The following is a 20,969-nucleotide window of genomic DNA, read 5'->3' as shown; positions in this document are numbered from 1 at the left end:
GTAAAGTAAAAGTGATTTCGACTTAAAATATGTGCTAAATTGCAATACCCTAAATTATATGCTAAATTACAATACCATAAAATACCATATTTTTCGCTCCATAAGACGCACTTTTTTCACCCCCAAAAAAGGGGGGAAAATGACAGTGCGTCTTATGGAGCGAATATAAAGCAGCCGGTCCGGTATTTCTGCGGCGGAAATACCGGACCGGCCGCTCAGCTGTTCTCAGATCCAGGACCTTACCTGTTCCTCGGTCCAGCGCTGCGCAGTCTTCCCGCGCCGGCATCTGTGACAGCCGGGTGCCCACTGCGCATGTGCGAGAAGCGCTGCGTTTTGTGAATGGTTCGGCGTCTTGTGGGACACATGACAGGTCCCAGAAGACGCCGGGCCATTCACAAAGTGCAATGCTTCTCGTGCATGCGCAGTGGGTACCCAGCTGTCACAGCCAGGTGCCCACAGTAAAGGGAGGACAACTTTGCAGAAGTGGGAGCGGGTACCTGTCAAATTCAGGTACCTGCTCCCCCTCCCTCCCTATAGGTCCGCAGTCTCTGGTCATCCCCTATACTGTCGGCAGTCTCTGGTCATCTCCTTTACTGTCTGCAGTCTCTGGTCATCTCCTGTACTGCGTCCGCAGTCTCTGGTCATCCCCTGTACTGCGTCCGAAGTCTCTAGTCATCCCTTGTACTGTGTCCGCAGGCTCTGGTCATCCCCTGTACTATGTCCGCAGGCTCTGGTCATCCCCTGTACTGTGTCCGCAGGCTCTGGTCATCCCCTGTACTGTGTCCGCAGGCTCTGGTCATCCCCTGTACTACGTCCGCAGTCTCTGGTAATCTCCTGTACTACGTCTGCAGTCTCTGGTCATCTCCTGTACCATGTCCGCAGTCTCTGGTCATTTCCTGTACTATATCTGCAGTCTCTGGTCATCTCCTGTACTACGTCTGCAGTCTCTGGTCATCTCCTGTACCATGTCCGCAGTCTCTGGTCATTTCCTGTTCTATGTCTGCAGTCCATTGATTCAGAATATTTTTTTTTCTTGTTTTTTCCTCTAAAACCTAGGCGTGCCTTATGGTCAGGTGTGTCTTTTGGAGCGAAAAATACGGTATGTGCTAAATTACAATACTGTATAGTTTCCCTTTAGAGCAACGTAAACTTTTTATATAAGCTAAATACATTCTAGGAGTATGAAAAAAATGTGTTTTGAGTCTTACAGTTCCTGTTCTTTAGAAAGCAGCCACAATCTGAGTAGAAAAGCCTTTCCTCACCAAGCAGCAGAGAAGGACCCTTTCTTTCTGTGTGGAAGCAGTGGTCTCTGCTGAAGTTCAACACACAACCCTCAGTCAGAGCTAGAGATCTCCAACTCAGAGGGTGTGTAATCTTTTTGATTGCAGAGGTATAGGTATGTGTTGCCAATCCTGCAGAGAGATCACTGCTTCCACACTGAAAGCAAGGTAATTCTTGGTGACATGCTTGCAGCGGGAGCGGCCTATCTACTCTGGCTATGTCTGCATTCTAAAGCAAACCAACGTTAAAACTTTGAACACCTTTGGTTTTGATGCAACTTATTGTATTTAGTTTCTTTCCTTGGAACCGTGGGGAATCTAATAAGCAATCCTCTAAAAAATATTTTGAGTTCACTCCCCTCTGCCACATCATGAGGTTCGGAAAAACAGCTTGCAGAGAACAAAACCTAGAGTGTTTCTACTGCATACACGATTATCAGATGAAACAAAAACAAAAGAAACATGTAAAAATTACACAGAACATTCAGCGCTCCTCTGTACTGTGTAACAATTAGTCCATGGATAAACACACTAAGAGTCTGTCATATAGCAGCAATTACTGCAATAGTAGATGAACCGTAGAGGAGTGAATTAAGCGATGGATGGATGGATTATGAAGGGTGGATGGATGAAATGTGGTTCACCTCTGCAGCTCCCGTGAGATCTGGGCAGGATCACCTCATAAAACAGGAAATAGCAAAAAGCAGGGTGCTGAGGTTAATACCAAATGAAAAAACATCTTTATTAAAAGCAGAACTCACAGTGCAGCTGGAGATGCCACCAGCTCTTTTTATCAACACCAACTGCTGGCCCATTGGAGCCCCTGCTACTGCATGTTTGGTGGCCATTTATTGCCTCTGTGTAACTTCAACAGATCGGATCTGGTGTTTCAACCTGCTGTGTCATTATCCACTGGTGGACTGGTGAATTATATGGAAGTGTGCTGCTTTTAATAAAGGTTTTTTTTTTTTGCTTGGTATTAACCTCAGTGCTCTGCTTTTTGCCATTTCCTACGATCATTAGATGTGTGGGCTTAATTTTAGTCTAATGATCTTATGTTTCAATTTCACTATTTTTTTTTACAGTTTTCCTTTAAGCTAGGGTAAGAAATTCTTTGAAAGGTATAAGTCATACTTAGTGCAGTTTTTGTTAATATACATTTCCTCGAACATGCTCACATAAAATGCCAACACAATTTCAGGAAGAGCACATCCTTCACTGCTTAAAAAAAGTAGTAACTGGCACTATAAACAAAGAATTTACATAATCCTGTAAAAGCAGGCAATAAAATGTGCATGTAAATACTCTTAAGAGTAGACTCTTAGCAAAATGTTTTCTGTGTGTGATCAGGGAACAAAGATCAGACACACTCTGTGCTCACAATATAATGATGGTATCTCAGCTGCCAAGAGGAAGATACCTGCATTATGGGAGGCTGTGCCAAACTATTTTAGAAGGCACAAACCCCCCACCCAAAAAACCTGTCTACCCGTTCCTTCACAGTTACACAGAAAATGGTTTTGACTTGTCGCAGACATCTGCGTACATAGAAAAAAGTTTTTAGTTTCCATTCTTAAAGCTTTACAATAAGAATAAGTACTTCTGACCATGTGACTAGTTTTTTCACTTGAGTTTAATGACATTTAAAATAAACAGAATTTATCCTGGTGTGTAAGATTTGTATGATCATCCTCTTATGTACTGAAAACTAACCAAAAATGTTTGTGTAGTTTTTAAAAGCAAATCTCTAAATATAACTTTTAATCAAATTTGGTTTTGCTTTAGCACGTGCGTTGGAAAAATGGTAACCTTTTTGCAAACATGAGGACCCCTGACTGTCATCACCTAGTAAGTATGGCACAAACATTCATGCACTAAGTGCACACAATTAAGTCACACTGAACATATTAGTCTCAGGTCAGGGACTCACTAGATCAATTCTGATCCCAGGGGTTAATAGATCTATCCAACTAATTGATAAAATAGATAGGAGTCAATTAGTATTTTGAGGTGTCTCTGTAGAGCTACATGCCAGTCCCTAGTCCTAGAGGTGAAGTGGCTATCAGAGAGACAGTGTTACCCAGGTTTGGATGGTCAGCCACCAGAAGAGCATTGGGGAGGAGTTTGCTGACACAGGCCGGAGTGAGAAAGGTAACTACTCGGTCTTCTTTTACAGGTATGACTTTGTCAAGTATCCTCTGTTTAGTAACAACATTAACATTAAAAATAACAAAAAAAAAATCTTGCAAACAGAGTAAACCCTTTCCTTTACCCAGTGAAGTGACTGGCCTCAGGTGATACAGAGAGATGAAACAAATCCTCCTACATATGTTGTACCTACTCATCTGCAGTTCTCTTCTCTACAGCTGTTCAAAGTTCTACATTTATACAGCTTGAATGAGAAGTCAGAAAAAAGGGGCAAGAGGTGAAAAGCTCACTGAGGAGAGCTCCAAAAGCTGTTTGGAGGGAAGGGACACCCACCCCACCCCCCTCCACACAGCTTACAGGAACAGAGCTGAGGATGTGAAATCTGCTGGAGGACCCTCCCGTCACCATTTTTTCCTTGGTGTCAGGAAAAATTGTCAGAAGTGATTCATGCAAATAGCAAAGGAAAGAAGTAGCAGACAGAAATGACACTTAATGCTCTTAACTGAGACAAGTAGAAAACAGAGGGATATGCATTGCTTCTATATCAGAGGTTCACAACCACTTTAATGTACTTTGGAAAGTAATATGTTACAAGGATGACAGGCAGATAAAATTACCTTTCTCTTTGCATGGTCCTTGCCAGGATTATGCGAATGTGTTTTCTCGGGTTTCTCCTTGTTCTTACTGTGAGAATCATGACTGCTAATATTTTTACTCTTTGACTCATTTTTTTTCACTGCTGATCCTGGGATCCTAGACAGCAATGACAGCTCAATTTTGACAACAAGAGCAAGAGGTTTATGACTGTTCTTGATAGGTGGCAGTAGTCTGTTCTCCCCTATTGGTAATAACACTTTGTCCCTGTGAAAGTCCTCACGTACAACAACTGCAGGATGAGTTAGGTTAGTCCTATGATTGGCTTTGCTTTGACGCATTCCTTTTGAACCAGAGGAGCGCTGCGGGAGTGATGAGGCACTCTGGTTTTTGTCTGTCTGAGTGCTTGGACACTTTTTGGTGCTGCTACTATGTTGAGAGCTTCTGTGCTTTTTATTTTCACTACTATGTGCAACAATTGTGTTTGGTTCCTTATGGTCATTTGGTTTTGTTTTAACTTTCGTTTTCACAGTTGGCCTTTCCTTGGAAGGCTGGTCTCTTGGCCTGTATGGTTGTGGCTCACTTTCAACAGTAAGTCCTCCCTTTGGCTCGTTTTGAAATGAGGCCTTGACAGGTCTCTTTGGCTGTTTAATTCCAACAGTCTGCCTAGGAGTTACAGTTTCATTGACTATAGGGGAGTCTGGAAAACTAGGTTTGTTCTGGATATCTTCCTGAGAAGTCCAATTAACCTTTTCATGGTGAGAGTCAACAGTCTTTGGAGAGTCGTGAAGAGGGGATGAAAGACTGTCTTGTTCTTTACTCTCCCAGTGACTTTCTTGTTCATGATCCACAGTACTATTGAGGTTTTCAGCAAGTGCTGCAGGTTTGACCATGAAATTCCCCAACTGCCAGTCAGATGGCTGGGTGTCATGCTGTAACAGAATAGATGACAAAAAATTATTATCAGCTTTCTTTACTATGTTTATGTATAAAGATTGTTAAAAAGAACACAGTGAAATCCATAAAAAGAAAATCACAGCATTGACACATGGAATTGCCTGACATAACTCAGTCAGTCTCTGTCTATATATTTTTTTTCAGCAGGAACGAGGGGGAACGCAGTTCTGGCACCTTCAGCACTGAATGTATATAATTGGCAAGGGGTGTGGAGTGTGCTGGAGGGTCTTATTGATGCTGGCTGCTGGGGGATCTATTTTTGTGTGAGGCACTATTGTTGCTGGGGGTGGTATTTTGATGTGGTTGGTCTATTGTTGCTGTGTGGGGGTCTATTGTTGTGTGAGGGATCTAATGTTGCTGAAGGGACCTATTGTTGCTGGGGTGGGGTCCATTGTTGCTGGGGGACTCTATTGTTGTGTGGGGTATCAACTGTTGCTGGGTTGGGGTCTATTGTTGCTGGGGAGGGATCTACTGTTGCTGGCTGCAGGTAATCTATTTTACTGCTTTTCCCGTTATCATATATATATATAACTAATTCCATACAAAATATTTAGTACCACAAAATGATACTTGGTTCAAGGGGGGGGGGGGGCCTCAGAAAGGGGGAGTTACTGCACCTCTGTTCTGAGGGAAAAAAAGCCCTGTATATAAAATATACAGTTAGATCTATATATATTTGGACAAAGGCACAATTTTAGTTTTTTTCAGGTATTTACCAAAACATATTCAAGCTATAGTTATATAATCAATATGGGCTGAAAGTGCACTCTCAGGTTTAATTTGAGGGTATGTACATCCAAATTGAAAGGAAGGGTTTAGGAATTACAGCTCTTAAGAGTGACCATCTCAACTTTTTCAAGGGACCAAAAGTAATTGGACAATTGAATATAATAATAATAAATAAAATGTTAATTTTTAATATTTTGTTGAGAATCCTTTACTGGCAATGACTGCCTGAAGTCTGGAACCCATGGACATTACCAAAGATGGTTTCCTCCTTTCTGATGCTTTGCCAGGTTATGACTGCAGCTGTCTTCTTTGTTTGTGGGTCTTTCTGCCTTTAGTTTTGCCTTCAGCAAGTGAAATGCATTCTCAATTGTGTTGAGATCGGGTGATTGACTCGGCCATTGCAGAATATTCCACTTCTTTTCCTACATAAGCTCCAAGGTTGCCAGTGCCACTGGAAGCCATGCATGCCCATGCCATCACACTGCCTCCACCATGTTTTATAGATGACGTTGTGTGCTTTGGATCATGAGCTGTTCCAAGCCTTCTCCACACTTTTTTCTTCCCGTCTTTCTGGTACAGATTAATCTTAGTTTCATTCCAAAGAATGCTTTTCCAGAACTGGTCTGGCTTTTTTTAAAGTTTTTTTTGGCAAACTCTAATCTGGCTTTTCTATTCTTCAGGCATGAGAACGGTTTGCACCGTGTGGTGAACCATCTGTATTTGCTCTCGTGAAGTCTTCTCTTGATTGTAGACTGACAATGATACGCCCACACCTGGCCATGAAACAGCTTTTGATTCAATTGTCCAATCACTTTTGGTCCCTTGAAAAAGGGGGAATGGCTACTCTTAAGAGCTGTAATTCCTAACCCCTTCTTCCAATTTGGATATACACACCCTTAAATTAAACCTGAGAGTGTGCACTTTCAGCCCATATCCATTATATAACTATAGCTTGAATATGTTTTGGTAAATAGCTGAAAAAACTACAACTGTGCCTGTGTCCAAATATTTATGGACCTGTTCGTGTGTGTGTTCGTGTGAGTGTATGTGTGTATGTGCGTGTACATATACACACTTACAGGGTTTACAGATTTACTCCCTTGAATTCTGTGACACACTTATCTTACCCTGTGCAGATACACAGCTCTCACACATTTCACAGAGCCTGCCTTCTGAACTACAGAGGTGATGAGAGGGGGAGTTTCAGGAGGTGGAGTCAGTGCAGGAATCACTGCATGCAGGCAGCAAGATATCAAGGGATATATAATCCTTAAAAATTAAAAGTAAACAAGAGGAGATGCTGCAAAGCATGCAGTGAATTCATAAAATTGTGGGAAGAGATGGACAGCAGACAGACAGCACTCAAAAAATCAAAGGGAGAGTTTTCAAGTAAGCTAGTATTGCATTGTCAAAAATAACTATTCTTTGTATTACAATTAAAATGCTGATGTTTTAAAATAGGGTGGCATTTGGAAACAAAAAAAAAACAAAACTTTTTTTCATTTCATTTGTTTATCTACAATGAGGCTAACTACATTTTTGTTTCATACTGAATCACCTGTCACCATGTCAGATTTTCTTTATCATTCTACAGCTTAGGAAATATAATATTGAGCTCCAGCTTAGATTAAGCAAAAGAAGGCTGAACTAAATGAAGAGATCCAATAGCACATTACCGTATTCTCTTCACTATCACTTGAGCCACTTTCACTCTCTGTTTCTGTCGAGCTGTCAGTCTCACTCCCTTCAGTTTCCAGACTACCGGAATGTGCTGAGGCCACGCTGTCCACCTGTGATGGCACAACACTGCCAAAAAAACACAGAGAAACTGAGATTGGTGACTTAAAATCCCAATTTACATTTATGTATACATTTCTATAGTCTATAACAGCAGCTGTAGTCATGAGTCACTTTGTGGTTTGAAGTCTGTTGAACACTTAAAGTATACACACTTATATTAGGATGCAATATAATTCAGCTAGAGGTAGTTCTAAATGGTGTAGGAAACTTTGGGAAAAAGCAGATATCTGGCATTTTTTAAATACCAAATTTAAAAGTATTAACAATCATGTACAATAAGCACTTACAAATTATTACACATTTACAAAAATATTTAACATTTTGTTGTGTTTATTTTAGCAGCCAGTACATTTACAACAGGGGTACTGAATTAAAATTCATGGAGCTTCAATTGGCAGCATTTTCTTTCTGCAGAGGTCCAAACCTCATTTTTCTTCTATGACTCAGGTCCTTCACATCACAGCCCCCTTTAGATAAGTATCCTCAGTCCCCACTTTCCCATCACAGTCCACTAACATCACAGCCTCCTTTCACATCAGAGCCCCCCAACATTACAGCCCCACTTACATCACAGTCCCCTTTGCAATCACAACCCCCCCACATCACAGCCCCCTTCTTGCATCACAGCTCCTCCATATAACAGCTCCCCCATATCACATCACAGCTCCCTCTCTCATATCAAAGCCCACCCCCCATATCACAATTCCCCCTTCTCACATCACAGCCCGCCTATCTCACAGCTCCTGCTCTCACATCACAGCCCCCCCTACATTACAGCCCGCACATCTTACAGCTCCCTCTCTCATACTACAGCCCCCCCCCCCCCCACAGCTTTCTCTCTCACATCACAGCCCCCCCTCACAGCTCCCTCTCTCACATCACATTCCCCCCATATTATACCTCCCCCTTCTCACATCACAGACCCCATATCACACCTCCCCCTTCTCACATCACAGTCCCTCCATATCATATCACATCACAGCCTCTCCATAGCATAACTCCCATTCTCCTATTACAGTCCTCTCCATATCACATCACATCATAGCCCCTGTATCTCAGATCCCCCTCTTACATTACAGCCCCCCTCCATATCACAACACAGCTGCCCATCTCACATCACAGTCCCCCCACATCACAGTTCCCCCTCCCACAGCCTCCCCATATCACAGTCCCCAATTTTGAAGCTCTCCTTCACAGTAATACCTTGACTCAGGCAGGAGGAATGGCAGGGTGGACTCCTCTTCTGAAGGTACTCACCTGCCGCCGCTGAACTCACTGCAGGGAAGAGGGCGGAAGGCAGGTAAAGTCTGCACTGAGGGCAGGGTCTGCCCAACTCTCTTGTTAAAAAGTGAGTGACCTGCTTGTTTATCAGAAAGGTTGGGCAGCTCTCGCTCCCCCTGTAGACCTGCAGTAATTCCCACCCTCCTCCCTGCTGTGAGTTCAGTGGTGGCAGGCAAGTACATTAAGAAGAGGAGTCCACCCTGCCATTCCTCCCTCCCTCTACAATGCTGTCATTTTAACAGCTGCAGCGGCGGGAGGAGAGGAGTCCACTCAGGCTGCTAAGTGGTGCAGCTGCTGCCCAGACAGGACTGTAACTCAGTTTGTGTCCGGGCCCCTGACCACCACTTATTGACGCCTGATTTACAATTTTCACTCTAAATTAAGCATTTTGGTAAAACGATTTACTGATTTAAAATGATGCAAGCTCAAAATTAGCTTTTAGATTTATTTTATTAACTTCCACGTTTTTAGCTTCATGTCTTAACAGCTCTGCAAAAAAAAACTAAAATTTTTTCTTCCATTTACACTCAGATACTGCTTTTCTCTAGGCTAAAACATAAGGGGGATCTGAGCAGTTCTAGGAAGAGCAGATAGTACTGCTTTCAGAAACTTTCATAAATTTAAGCAAACTGCTGCAGAGATACTTTTTACATTATTCCTATGAACAGCAAGTTATGTCAATTGGCTGCACATTTTATTTTGTTCCAATATAATACCCCTGCATTCCCAAAATCTGGGGTGGAAATATGGTCTCCACTTTATTTTTTTGTGCTGACCACATCTCCTAGTGGGGCCATAACAATGATGGGTCATTAGTAATGCGAATGGAGCAGGGACCGAACCAGAAAGCAAGTATTCATGACAAGGTTACAAATAATCCCTACAGGAAAACTCATCAGACATACTAAAATATAAGTCTTATCTAAAATTAATCAATCACCACAAGGTTTGTTTCTCTAACTTTCATTAGCATGAAAATCCCTTTACTGGGTGCCAGTCTGTAATTCATCTTGACTTCCCTGAATTAAGGTTCTATTCGCACTCAGCCACCATCCTTTAGTTGAGCGATGGCAGTGGCACTGACCTCTTTGACACTCTCATAGCCAGTGGACAGGTTTAAAACTCAAAAGTCAAGCCACAAAGTAAAAACAGTATTGAAGGGATGCAATGAACAGTTTTTTTTGGCCAATATAAGGCACAGGAGGTACTTTACTCCCAAGCTAGGCTTTTTACACCTTAAAAATAGCTGACAGGTATCCCTTTAATGTCATGCACAGCACAAGACACCTGGGTAAAAGCTTTACACACTAAAATATACTTTGTTTGCTTACTTATCATTTACACAGCTGTTATGAGCAGAAAGTCCCAAGTGCAGTTGTTAGGAACTTTCACAACATGCAGTTCAATGCATATAAAATGCTTAACTCATTAAAGTGGTTGTAAAGGCTGAAGGGTTTTTTTTTGCCTTCATGCATCTTATGCATGAAGGTAAAAAACCTTCTGTGTAATGCTCCCATAACAGCCACCCCTAATACTCACCTGAGCCCCCTCTCAATCCTCCTCCCCTCCTGTGCATCCCAGGTGCTTGAATGTGACATCTCCTGGGATGGACGAGAAAGGAGGGGCCAGAGGGGAACAGCACGCTACAACAGGACACACAGCAGCTTCCTGCAACAGCTTTGCATGAAAACAAAACCACCACTACTGTACAGTATACCATTATCTCTCTGTGCTGGCTGCTGCTGCCCTCCATGTTAGGTGCCCTGCTGCATCCCATTACTATGCCCTGCTGTGTCCCCCCCCCCATTGCTATGTGCCCTGCTGCCCACTACATACTGTGTCTTGCTGCCCTCCCCCTCATGTAATTTGCCCTGCTGACCCCCCGTGCTCTGCCCTACTGCCATCCCCCTCATGTAATATGTGCCCTGCTGACCCCCTGTGCTCTGCCCTGCTGTCCCCTGCATGCTGCTAATCTTGCTCAATACAGAATTTAGCACCTGTGCAGAAAAAAGCAACAAACATTAAATAGGTATGTGGTAATATGTATTTAATTATTTAATTCTATGTCTAAAAATAATTTTTATATCAACAGCTCTCTGATCACACCATCTGTGAGCTGTAGATCTGAACATAATTTCAGGAGCTCCCCAAGATCTCAAACTGTTTGCCAAAGGTTTCACCAATGTAAAAAGGTTGAGAACCCCTGCCTTAACCCTTATAGAATAGGTTGAAAACATTGTCTTAAAAAATAACATTCTAAAACAAGCAAGGGACAGCAAAGAACAGTAAAGTCAGCTATGAGCAACCATCAAAACTATTAAGGCATGTCTGGATTACAGAACACAGTGTAGCAAACAAATAAATGAATAAAAGCAATACCTTGATGGAGCAGATGAAGAAAGTGGCTTCTCAGTAACCTGCAAAACAAATGTTTAATCAATGAAGTTTGTTTAATTAAACAAATATTCAACCCTGGAAGCAGCTTTAATTGACTTCATAAATAAGAAAAGTAACATACCTCCTCCTCCTCTTCATCACTGTCCTCACTATCGCTGAGCTGGAGATCATCTTCCAACATGCTAAGGCCAAAAGAAGAGGTTTAAGGGTCACTCAGCACTAACTTTATATCACAACAGAAATATTTTATTTGTATGGTACAGATGGTAATCAAACCAATGGCAGTGCAAGCACCAAAACAGTACATGAAAAGATTTTGCATTTGAGTGAACGCTTGCAACAGATTAAAAGATTTTTACCTCCAATGTAATGTTTTTTTTCCGCTACACTATAGTAATTACCTGAAATCATCTACTGTAGAAATAGCATATGCCAGGCACATTGATTTCACTGTATGCAACCACATTATTGATGAAGATTGATGGAGCATCTTTAGGTTTAGTAAATCTTTTAGCAAAAATTGTACTCCTTGTCACGTTCAGCATGCAGTACTGTCACCAAACACATCCCATTCAAGTGAATAGGGTTTTGCTGTAACCACAAACTGTGTGCTTGAGTCATGGTTGAAGTGCAGTACTATTTACATATAAAATGCCCATTCAGCCGTCAAAAAAAAAAAAAAAAAACATTTCCCCCTTCAACGTTTGCTAGTAGTTTCTGTACACCCACTAAAAAGCAATCCACCAAAGATTACTTTTTAGAGAGGTGGCAGAGTGCTGCCTGCGTAAACAAGGCCTTAGATCCTTAGATCTTGTGCCGAGAAGTTCCACTAATGCTGTTGCTGTTTGCGTGACGGCAAAACAGTTGTAAGTCATAAGGGAAAACATCTAATTACTAGAGGGGGTTTGTTACTCTGGAGGGTCAGTGTTTAGAAAGGGAAGACACTAGTGTATGTGCAGGTTGGTGGGTGATATCAGCACACTCAACATTTTGGATTCAGTTCTTTTAGTATTTTTTTTTGTGTATAATAGATTTATAGCAAATTGACCTACTGTACATATCTTGTAGCTGAGATAAATGAATTGTAAAAAAAAAAAAAATATTTGTAAATGTACTTGCAGGCATCACACAGCATCTACAATTTGGAGGTATTATTTTAATTGATATACTGTACCTCCAGGTGCATTCTAAAATAAACTAGTCATGTAAAACTAACCCCTGAAGTAAACCGTATCTACATTAGTTTTAACTAGTGCAGAATAAAACTCTTCATGCCCCTCTTGCCACATGGATCAGGCAGGGTGTCAAGAGTTCGTGTCAGTGGAGCTGAATACTTTCAGTTCTACTTCCTTGGAGCCAGCACAGTGTTTATTATGAAAAAAATAAATCTATAAATAAAAAAAAAAATAATCTAGGGGCTGCTGTGCTCCACCTTTGTGACACACTTGATTGAGGCAGGGCTAATTAATATACTTTGTAAATAGTATCATTACTTAAACATTTCTAGTACAAGACAATGGAAGCTGCATATAATTGTGCATACCCCGGCAGAAATTGTGACATTTTGGCATTGATATTGAAAATATGACTGATGCCACAAAATGCTCTTTTATTAAAGGATGATGATCACATGAAGCCATTTATTATCACATAGTTGTTTGGTTCCTTTTTAAATCATAACAGAAATCACCCAAATGGCCATGATCAAAAGTTTACATACCCTGGAATGTTTGGCCTTGGTACAGACAGACAAGGTGACACACACGGGTTAAAATGCCAATTAGAGGTTAATGTTCCACATTTTTGGCTTTTTAAATTGCAATTAGTGTCCGTGTATAAATAGTCAATGAGTTTGTTAGCTCTTATGTGGAAGCACTGACTAGGCTAGATACTGAGCCATGGGGATCAGAAAAGAACTGTCAAAAGTCCTGCATAACAAGGTAATGGAGCTTTATAAAGATGGAATAGGACATAAAAACATGTTCAAGCCTTGAATATGCCAATCAGTACTGTAAAATCACCTATTAAGAAGTGGAAAGTTCGGGGATCTCTTGATACCAAGCCAAGGTCAGGTAGACCAAGAAAGATTGCAGCCATAACTGACAGAAGAATTGTTTGGGATACAAAGGGAAACCCATAGGTAGCCACAAGAAAAATACAGGCTGCTCTGGAAAAAGACAGTGTAGTTGTTTTGAAGGAGCACAATATGATGACATTTGCACAAATATGAGCTGCATGGTCAAGGTGCCAGAAAGAAGCCTTTACTGCATCAATGACACAAAAAGGCCTGGTTAGGCATGTCAAGGTGTTGTCAGGCATATTGTAACTGGGCTTTTTTTGTGGCATTGGTGCAGTAAAAGCTTCTTTCTGGCACCTCGACCAAACAGCTAATTTTTCTGCAAGTATCACCGTATTGTACTCCTTAAAAACAACCACACCATATTTTGCCAGAGCAGCCTGTTTTTCTTTTGAGGTTACCTGTGGGTTTTTCTTTGAATCCCAAGACAATTTTTCTGTCAGTTATGACTGCAATCTTTCTTGGTCTACCTGACCTTGGCATCAAGAGATCCCCGAACTTTCCACTTCTTAAAGGGTGATTTAAAAGTACTGATTGGCATATTCGAAGGCTATGGACATCTTTTTATGTCCTTTTCCATCTTCATAAAGTTCCATTACCTTGTTACACAGGACATTTGACAGCTCTTTTCTGATCCCCATGGCTCAGTACCCAGCCTTGTCAGTGCTTCCATGTAAGAGCTAACAAACTCATTGACTATTTATACACTGACACTAAATGCAATTTAAATAGCCACAGATGAGGGACATTACACTCTAATTGGCATTTTAACCCGTGTGTGTCACCTTGTGTGTGTACCAAGGCCAAACATTCCAGGGTATCTAAACTTTTGATCATGGCCATTTGGGTGATTTCTGTTATCATTATGATTTAAAAAGGAGCCAAACAACTATTTGATAATAAATGGCTTCATATGATCATTATCCTTCAATAAAAGAGCATTTTTTGGCATGATCAGTCATATTTTCAATATCAATGCCAAAATTTCACAATTTCTGCCAGGGTATGCAAACTTTTGAGCACAACTGTATGTACAGAAGTTAACTTAATTCCATGGGGTACATAAACTGCCTGCGGTTAAAGAAAACCAATTGGGATAATAACCCCCCAAAAATCTGACACTCAGATTTTAAAACAGGCACCTACAAGTAACGCATCAGAGCACCACAGCCTGGAGGGCTCTATTGTACAAAGACAAACTTAACCAATTTTTAGGAATCATTTAGAAATGTTAAAGGTCTATCATTTTTTTTGTAGCTGTTGTCTCCTGTAATACATGTAGTACTAGTATCCCATGTTGCTAAATGCTTCCTAAGTCTATTTATGAGGTCCAACCTGCCACGCTCTGCTGGGGCAGATTTGACTACAGCTAGGAAGGATACGGCTGCTTCAGAATGGCACCTTGTCGCAGCTCTGAGCACTTTCCACAGATAAGCATGTGGGCAGCACAGTGGCTAAATGGTTAGCACTTCTGCCCGGCAGCACTACGGTCATTGGTTCAAATCTCGGCCATGGCACCACCTGCCTGGAGTTTGCATGTTGTCCCTGTGCCTGCGTGGGTTTCCTCCGGGTGCTCCAGTTTTCTCCCACACTCCAAGGACATGCTGTTAGGTTATTTAGACCCTGTCTAAATTGGCCCTAGTATGTGTATGTATGAATGTAAGTTAGGGACTTAAAATTGTACACCCCTTGAGGGTTAGGGATTGAGGTGAATGTACATTATATATATATGTAAAGCGCTGCATAAATTGACAGAGCTATATAAGTACCTGAAATAAATAAAAATCAATAAAACAGGCAACAGCAAGAGGGATGCAGAGGGAGGAGGGCTTCTGTATTCCCCTTGCCTAGACTTTAATGAAGAATATATATACTCTAACTGCATCTCAGCTGTAAACGAAGAAAAATACTTTTGTTTTAAATTCCTCCTGAAAACAGCAGTGCACTCCCTGCTGGGTCTGAGAGTATGCCTAGGCACCCCTGTGCATACAGCTTTTTGGTTGTATATATCTGCAGGACAAGATCTAAGTCACTGCTCCTCTAAGTGCTAGTCTTTGTAGTGAGATTTGGCAATGTCAGTACTGTACTACTCACTGTTTTTCTTGCGGGAATCTGACATAAAGGGATTTATTTACTAACGCTGCAGAGAACAAAATCAGGCTAACTTTTGCATAGAAACCAATCACAGCTTCTAACCTAACATTTGGCAATAAAACCTGGAAGCTGATTTCTATGCAGATGTGAGTCTGATTTTGCACTCTCCAACTTTAATAAAATAACCATAAAGAGGCAAAATCCATCCACCAACAAAAGCCATAGTAAGTCAGTGGTGGGGGAAAAAAAAATCAGCTGCAGGAAGACTACAGACAAACACTAGAAGCTATGCCAAAAGATGGCAAATGGAGGGCAAATCACCAGAGTTCAGTCCCTCTTTCAGCTAGAAAGTCAATGTTTTGGTCCACCTTTCTCCATGCTGCACTACTAGTCACCTAGTGTGAAGACTGCTTCAACAAGTAACTTCAAGGCACAGTAGGATAGTAAGGAGAAAGCCAATTTCCTAGTTAAAATCTGTCATTACATGATGCGAGTCCATCCCTGACTGCAGTGCACATTTTTGATAACTTCGGAACCTTTTTGGGTGTTAGAATTAATTGGTCCAAATTCTTCCTCTTTCCCATTGATGAGAGGGCAATTGCCTAAGGATCTGCACCATTATTTTGATCATAATCGTCTTCCGCTGCTGGCCTCTCTTAAGTCGCGTTGTTCTGCTTGGGATACCCTCCCTTTAAAATTCCTCGGTTGTATTAATCTCATTAAATGATGCTCCTACACAAGTTTACCTACATTTTTCAGAACTGTCCTGTCTGGGTCCCTGTTTCATTCTTTCGTGAGATTGATTCCTGTGTGGGCTCTTTCATATGGAAAGGTGCAATGCCCAGAATAGCTAAATCGACCCTTAGGCTTCCTTCTTAGTTGGGGGGGCTGGCTCTACCTCATTTTCACAAATACTACTGGGCGGCAATGCTGGTGTCTATATATTGGTGGTTCACGAGCCCTAGGTCTAATGCTGCAGTATGTTTGGAGGCTTATTGCGGATCTCCGAATTTGGTACATAGGGGTCACGGGGCCTAGGACAAGGTTCTGGTTCTGACGCATGCCACCTGGAGGGTTGCCCGTCGTAGTTTTAGGTCAAAATCAGTGGTCCCCTGCACAACATCTGTGGGGAAATCCCTGTCTCGGACCCCCAGGTTTGGGCACGCAGAGGCATTAAAACACTGGAGGATATTATGCCCTCTGGGACGCTTTTGTCATTTATGCAACTTTCCGGTAAGTGCCACCTGCCAACCTGGATGCAATTCCGCTACTGACAACTGTGCCATGCCGTTAGGGCTCAGTTCCCTCAGCTGCCCCTCCTTAAGGCTGATCCAATCGAATAGTGATATAGACAAGGCTCTTTCTACACTGTATGGAGCCCTTCTTACTGACCCCCCTAAGCTTGAGTGGGTGTGGGAGAAGTGGAGGTTTGATATGCCTTCCCTGGATAAAAAGAGCTGGGCAGAATGTTTGAAGGGTGGGCCTAAACTTGTAATTTCTCCTAAGGATAAGTTGATCCAAGCTAAGTTTCTTCACAGGGTATACTATACTCCTGTGAGGCTTCATAAAATATATCCAACACGCGACCCTACGTGTCTTCGCTGTCGAGTCCATTTGGGCTCCCTATCTTCATACTGTATGTTTTGCGATTGTCGTAGACTAGCAAGTTTCTGGAAGGATGTTTTTGATTTAATAAATCTCAGGTTGCAACTGTCCCTTCCCATTTCCCCAGAGTTAGCCCTTCTGGGGATTCAGGATGTTGATCAACGTTCTCAACGTACCAAATTGCCGATTTCTTTTTTACTTTGTTATGCCAAGAAAGCAATCCTCCTTCAGCGTTTCCTCCCCTACTCCTCCTACGGTGTCTTCCAGGGAGGAGATGGTAGATGCGGTCCTGCCCATGTACAAACTTACATATCTAAATAGAGGCTGCCCTTGGAAATATGATAAAGTGTGGTCCCCTTGGGCAACTTCAAAATAGTGTTCTCTTCTCTGCCCCCTTTTCTTTTTCTTCTCCCCTATTCTCCCCCTTGGTTTCTTCCCTGGTCCTACTCTATTCTTCCTACTGCCTTCTATCTTTTCTTTTGGACAACTATCCCCCTATAAAAGACTCCGGTGCCTTCCCATGGTTTAACTCAGGGACCCCTTGATTGAGTGGTAACTTCATGCACTGAATTTGGTCAATATGTATGCATTGTATTTTGTACATGAGTTTACTTGCTCTGTAATATACTTGTCTTTAATAAAGCACTGCTGATATGTAAAAAAAAATTGTGATTACATAATCACTCCTAGCTAAAACTGGTGATTGCATAGTCAAGGGTCATGGGTCCCTCTAGAAAATATGTGCAGGCACTTATAATCTAATTAGGATTAATGTTACAAAGAAAAGCAGTATATTTCTACAATTCCCACATGACAACATGCAAAATCTGAACATCCCACAGTGCTTAGTGATAACTGAGAGCCTGTAAAAGCACAATGGAGACAATAGGAACACAATTTAAAACAGAAATTATACTGCTCTGCGTAGTTTGCCTCAAAATCATATAGAAATTAATATTCCCCTAAAGGAGCTTGAGGATAAATAATATTCACAAACACTTGACTACACATTACATTATTGTGCCGACTATCCTTGTGATAAGTACAACTAGTCATTTCCCAAGGTCAGTTCTATAAATATATTTTAATGCAACAGATTTAATTGTCACCCTTATCAGTGTTGTGCTCACATGGCATTATTGGTGTACCATAAAATTCCAATCATATTTAGCTATGTTTACGCAGAAGAGTAGTACAGACCATGTGGAATTTGTTACACATTTTCTCATCTTCTCATGAACTACATGTATTCAGATACATACATCTTACAACAGTCATTACATTCATCTTTTTAGGGCTCCAACTTAAATTTGCATGTATGTATATCATGATCATTGTATACAACATAGGTCCTCAACCTGTGGCCTTCCAGTTGTTGAGGAACTACAAATTCCATGAGACATTGCAAGGCTGACAGTTACAAGCATGACTCTTAAAGGCAGAGGCATGATGGGACTTATAGTTCCGCAACAGCTAGAGGGCCACAGGGTGAGCATCCATGGTATACATAATATCTGTGGATCCCAGCTAGTAATCTAGAAGCTTCAAAGCTGGCCATAGACTGTTACATTTTTTTCATTCAGCCTACAGATTCCTCAATCCATGCTAACACTACAATGGATGGATCCCCCTGCCAACCTATTGTATTCTGATAGCTGCTGCTGGCAGGAGAGGACCAACATAGCCATCCATATAATGTATTTCAGCCCATTCATCAGGAATCAACCAAAATACATAAAGTGTATGGTCAGCTTAAGGCCCATTCACATATCTGCATTGTTGTAATGTGTGTTTAAACAAATGTAAGGCTTCACATGCTACCAGGGCCATCATCCTATGCTTCATTAGGAATAAACTCCTTGCATTCTCTGATGGTTTTGTGAAAATGCATCTAATATCATTATGCGTATCTACTTACGATGATGCCGTTTGTGGGCTTGCCAACACTTTTGAGGACGTGTCATGTTGTTCTATAAATACAATAAAATAAAAAATATACAAAAAGTGTCAATCAGCAGCGTAACCCTTACAATGTGACCTTTTTACACATGTGATAAATGCAAAAAATACAAACGAATAATAATCCTCATAGTCAAACAGTGAGTACAAATAATCAAAAGACCCCGAGTTGCTGCTATACACTGTCTGGCGTTTCCACTCTGCCCTTTATATATATCTGTATATAGTATATAATGATATAAGGCAACTTATAAAAAAAAACAATTCAAATAAAAAAAAGAGAGAAAAACTATAAACACGTGATAAAACAAAGTCCTTAAAAGTGGTGTTTCCAAACCACCAGTGTTTTCTAATCTAATAGGGCCCTATGAGGAAGTCCAAATGGATTAAATGCATTACCGTATCTAGGACCAGGAGTGAATCAAGCATGCTAACCTGGAAGTTACATTGAGGTAGCAATCTGTACCGTGAGGTGGCGACACTCTGGTAATGCAGCTCATGCAGGTAAACCGGGCATACTGATGGCTGGTTTTATTATTGAAAGTGTTATTTTATAATGTGTTTTTGAGTATTTTATATGGTTTTAATAAAATTTGAAGGTGTAGAGATACTGCACTATTGAGAAGAATCGACCACCTTGGATTCCTTTAGTGTTTCAAATGTATTATATCATGACCTCCAGATACGACGACCTGATGGAAGGAGAAAGGAAGGGAAACAAAAAATGGCAAAAAATTTAAGATTTAAAATTTAAGATTTAAAATTTAAGATTTACAATTGAAGACAGGAAGGTGGATCCAGAGGGCCGGTTTTTGTTCATAAAGGGGAAACTGCATGACATGGATTGTACACTTGGAAATATATAGTGCCCACATAAGAATCCAATTTAAATTTTTGTATGAAATCCCAGCTTGATACATGATCGCGTGTACAGAGGGATAGAGGTAAAGGTCTAAGATCTATTAAAAAAAACTGTCAATTAGTGAATGCATGGTGTCAAGAATACAGAAATTAGAGACTATACATTTTATTCCCCTGTACATGCGACATATTGTAGGTTGGAATATATAATGATAGAACATAGACTATTGGAGTCGTTGATTAATGCCAATACTGAAGTTACATCATTATCAGACCAAGCTCCTGTAATGATGAGGTTGAAAGTGAATGGTGTGCAGAATAAAACAAACATACGCATGGAAATTAATTGAGACACTCATCCAAGATCAAGAGACAGAAGTGAGAATACGGGAGGAATTAGAACAATGTTTTTTAAGATATGAAACGGAGGGAGTCTCGGAGGCCACAGTATGGGAGGCACATAAGGCGTATATAAGAGGTATCTTGATTGCCAAAGGGGCGGAAAAAAAAAAAAGAAAAAGAGGTCAGAAAGGATAAAAAATAGAGGAACTATATCCATTGGAGCAGTTACATACAAATACAATAGAAACTGAAGTACAACATAAGATTATTACAAAGAGAGAAGAACTAAGTAATTTATTGGAACAAGAAACAAATAAGGTCTTTAATAGGGTGTTGAGAGAAAGATATCAATGGGGGAATAGACCGGGAAAATTACTGGCAAGGTTAGTCAGGAAAAATATTATAGTTCCTTATATGCAGTTAAGCCCAAATAATAAAGACCTGGAGGGAGATAGAAATATAAAAATTCTGATATATTTAAAAGAGGCAGGACTACCTAAATTAGACAAAGAAAGATTGGCTTTGTTAGAATGACCGATAACACAGAAGGAAATACAAGTTGCATGAAGGAGTAAAGCAGCAGGAAAGTGCCTGGGACTGAAGAACTATTAGTACCAAAAATGGGTATTTATATGAATGCATTGGGAGAAGGAGTGCAAATGAGGAGAGAGTCTTTAATGGCACATACTTCAATATTGCCTAAAGAAGGCAAAGATTTGTCTCAATGTGCCAGCTACAGACCAATCTCATTAAATGCAGATACGAAACTATATGGAAAAATTATTGCTAGTAGGTTGAAGGATCTAATGCCGGAGTTGATACATTTAGATCAGGTTGGGTTTACA

General features: G+C 40.9%; 1 protein-coding gene across 3 annotated transcripts in view; it reads right to left on the bottom strand.

Annotated features, from left to right (window-relative positions):
- Window positions 1–20,969, bottom strand: part of AFF1 (ALF transcription elongation factor 1) — a 231,117-nt gene that overhangs the window by 47,449 nt on the left and 162,699 nt on the right. For all 3 annotated transcript variants that reach the window (XM_089670570.1, XM_089670571.1, XM_089670572.1), the window contains 5 exons: window positions 18,881–18,932; window positions 11,308–11,368; window positions 11,169–11,206; window positions 7,385–7,514; window positions 4,046–4,954 (listed from right to left, as the gene is read on the bottom strand). In XM_089670570.1, coding sequence (XP_089526696.1) covers window positions 4,046–4,954; window positions 7,385–7,514; window positions 11,169–11,206; window positions 11,308–11,368; window positions 18,881–18,932 — 1,190 coding nt within the window. The remainder of the gene's footprint in view (window positions 1–4,045; window positions 4,955–7,384; window positions 7,515–11,168; window positions 11,207–11,307; window positions 11,369–18,880; window positions 18,933–20,969) is intronic.

The sequence above is a fragment of the Staurois parvus genome, unplaced genomic scaffold (genome assembly GCF_062004578.1).
Source record: "Staurois parvus isolate SC_StPar_1 unplaced genomic scaffold, SC_StPar_1.0 ptg000091l, whole genome shotgun sequence".
Taxonomy (NCBI): domain Eukaryota; kingdom Metazoa; phylum Chordata; class Amphibia; order Anura; family Ranidae; genus Staurois; species Staurois parvus.
Note: the sequence above shows the minus strand (reverse complement) of the source record. Positions and strands in the feature narration are given on the sequence as shown.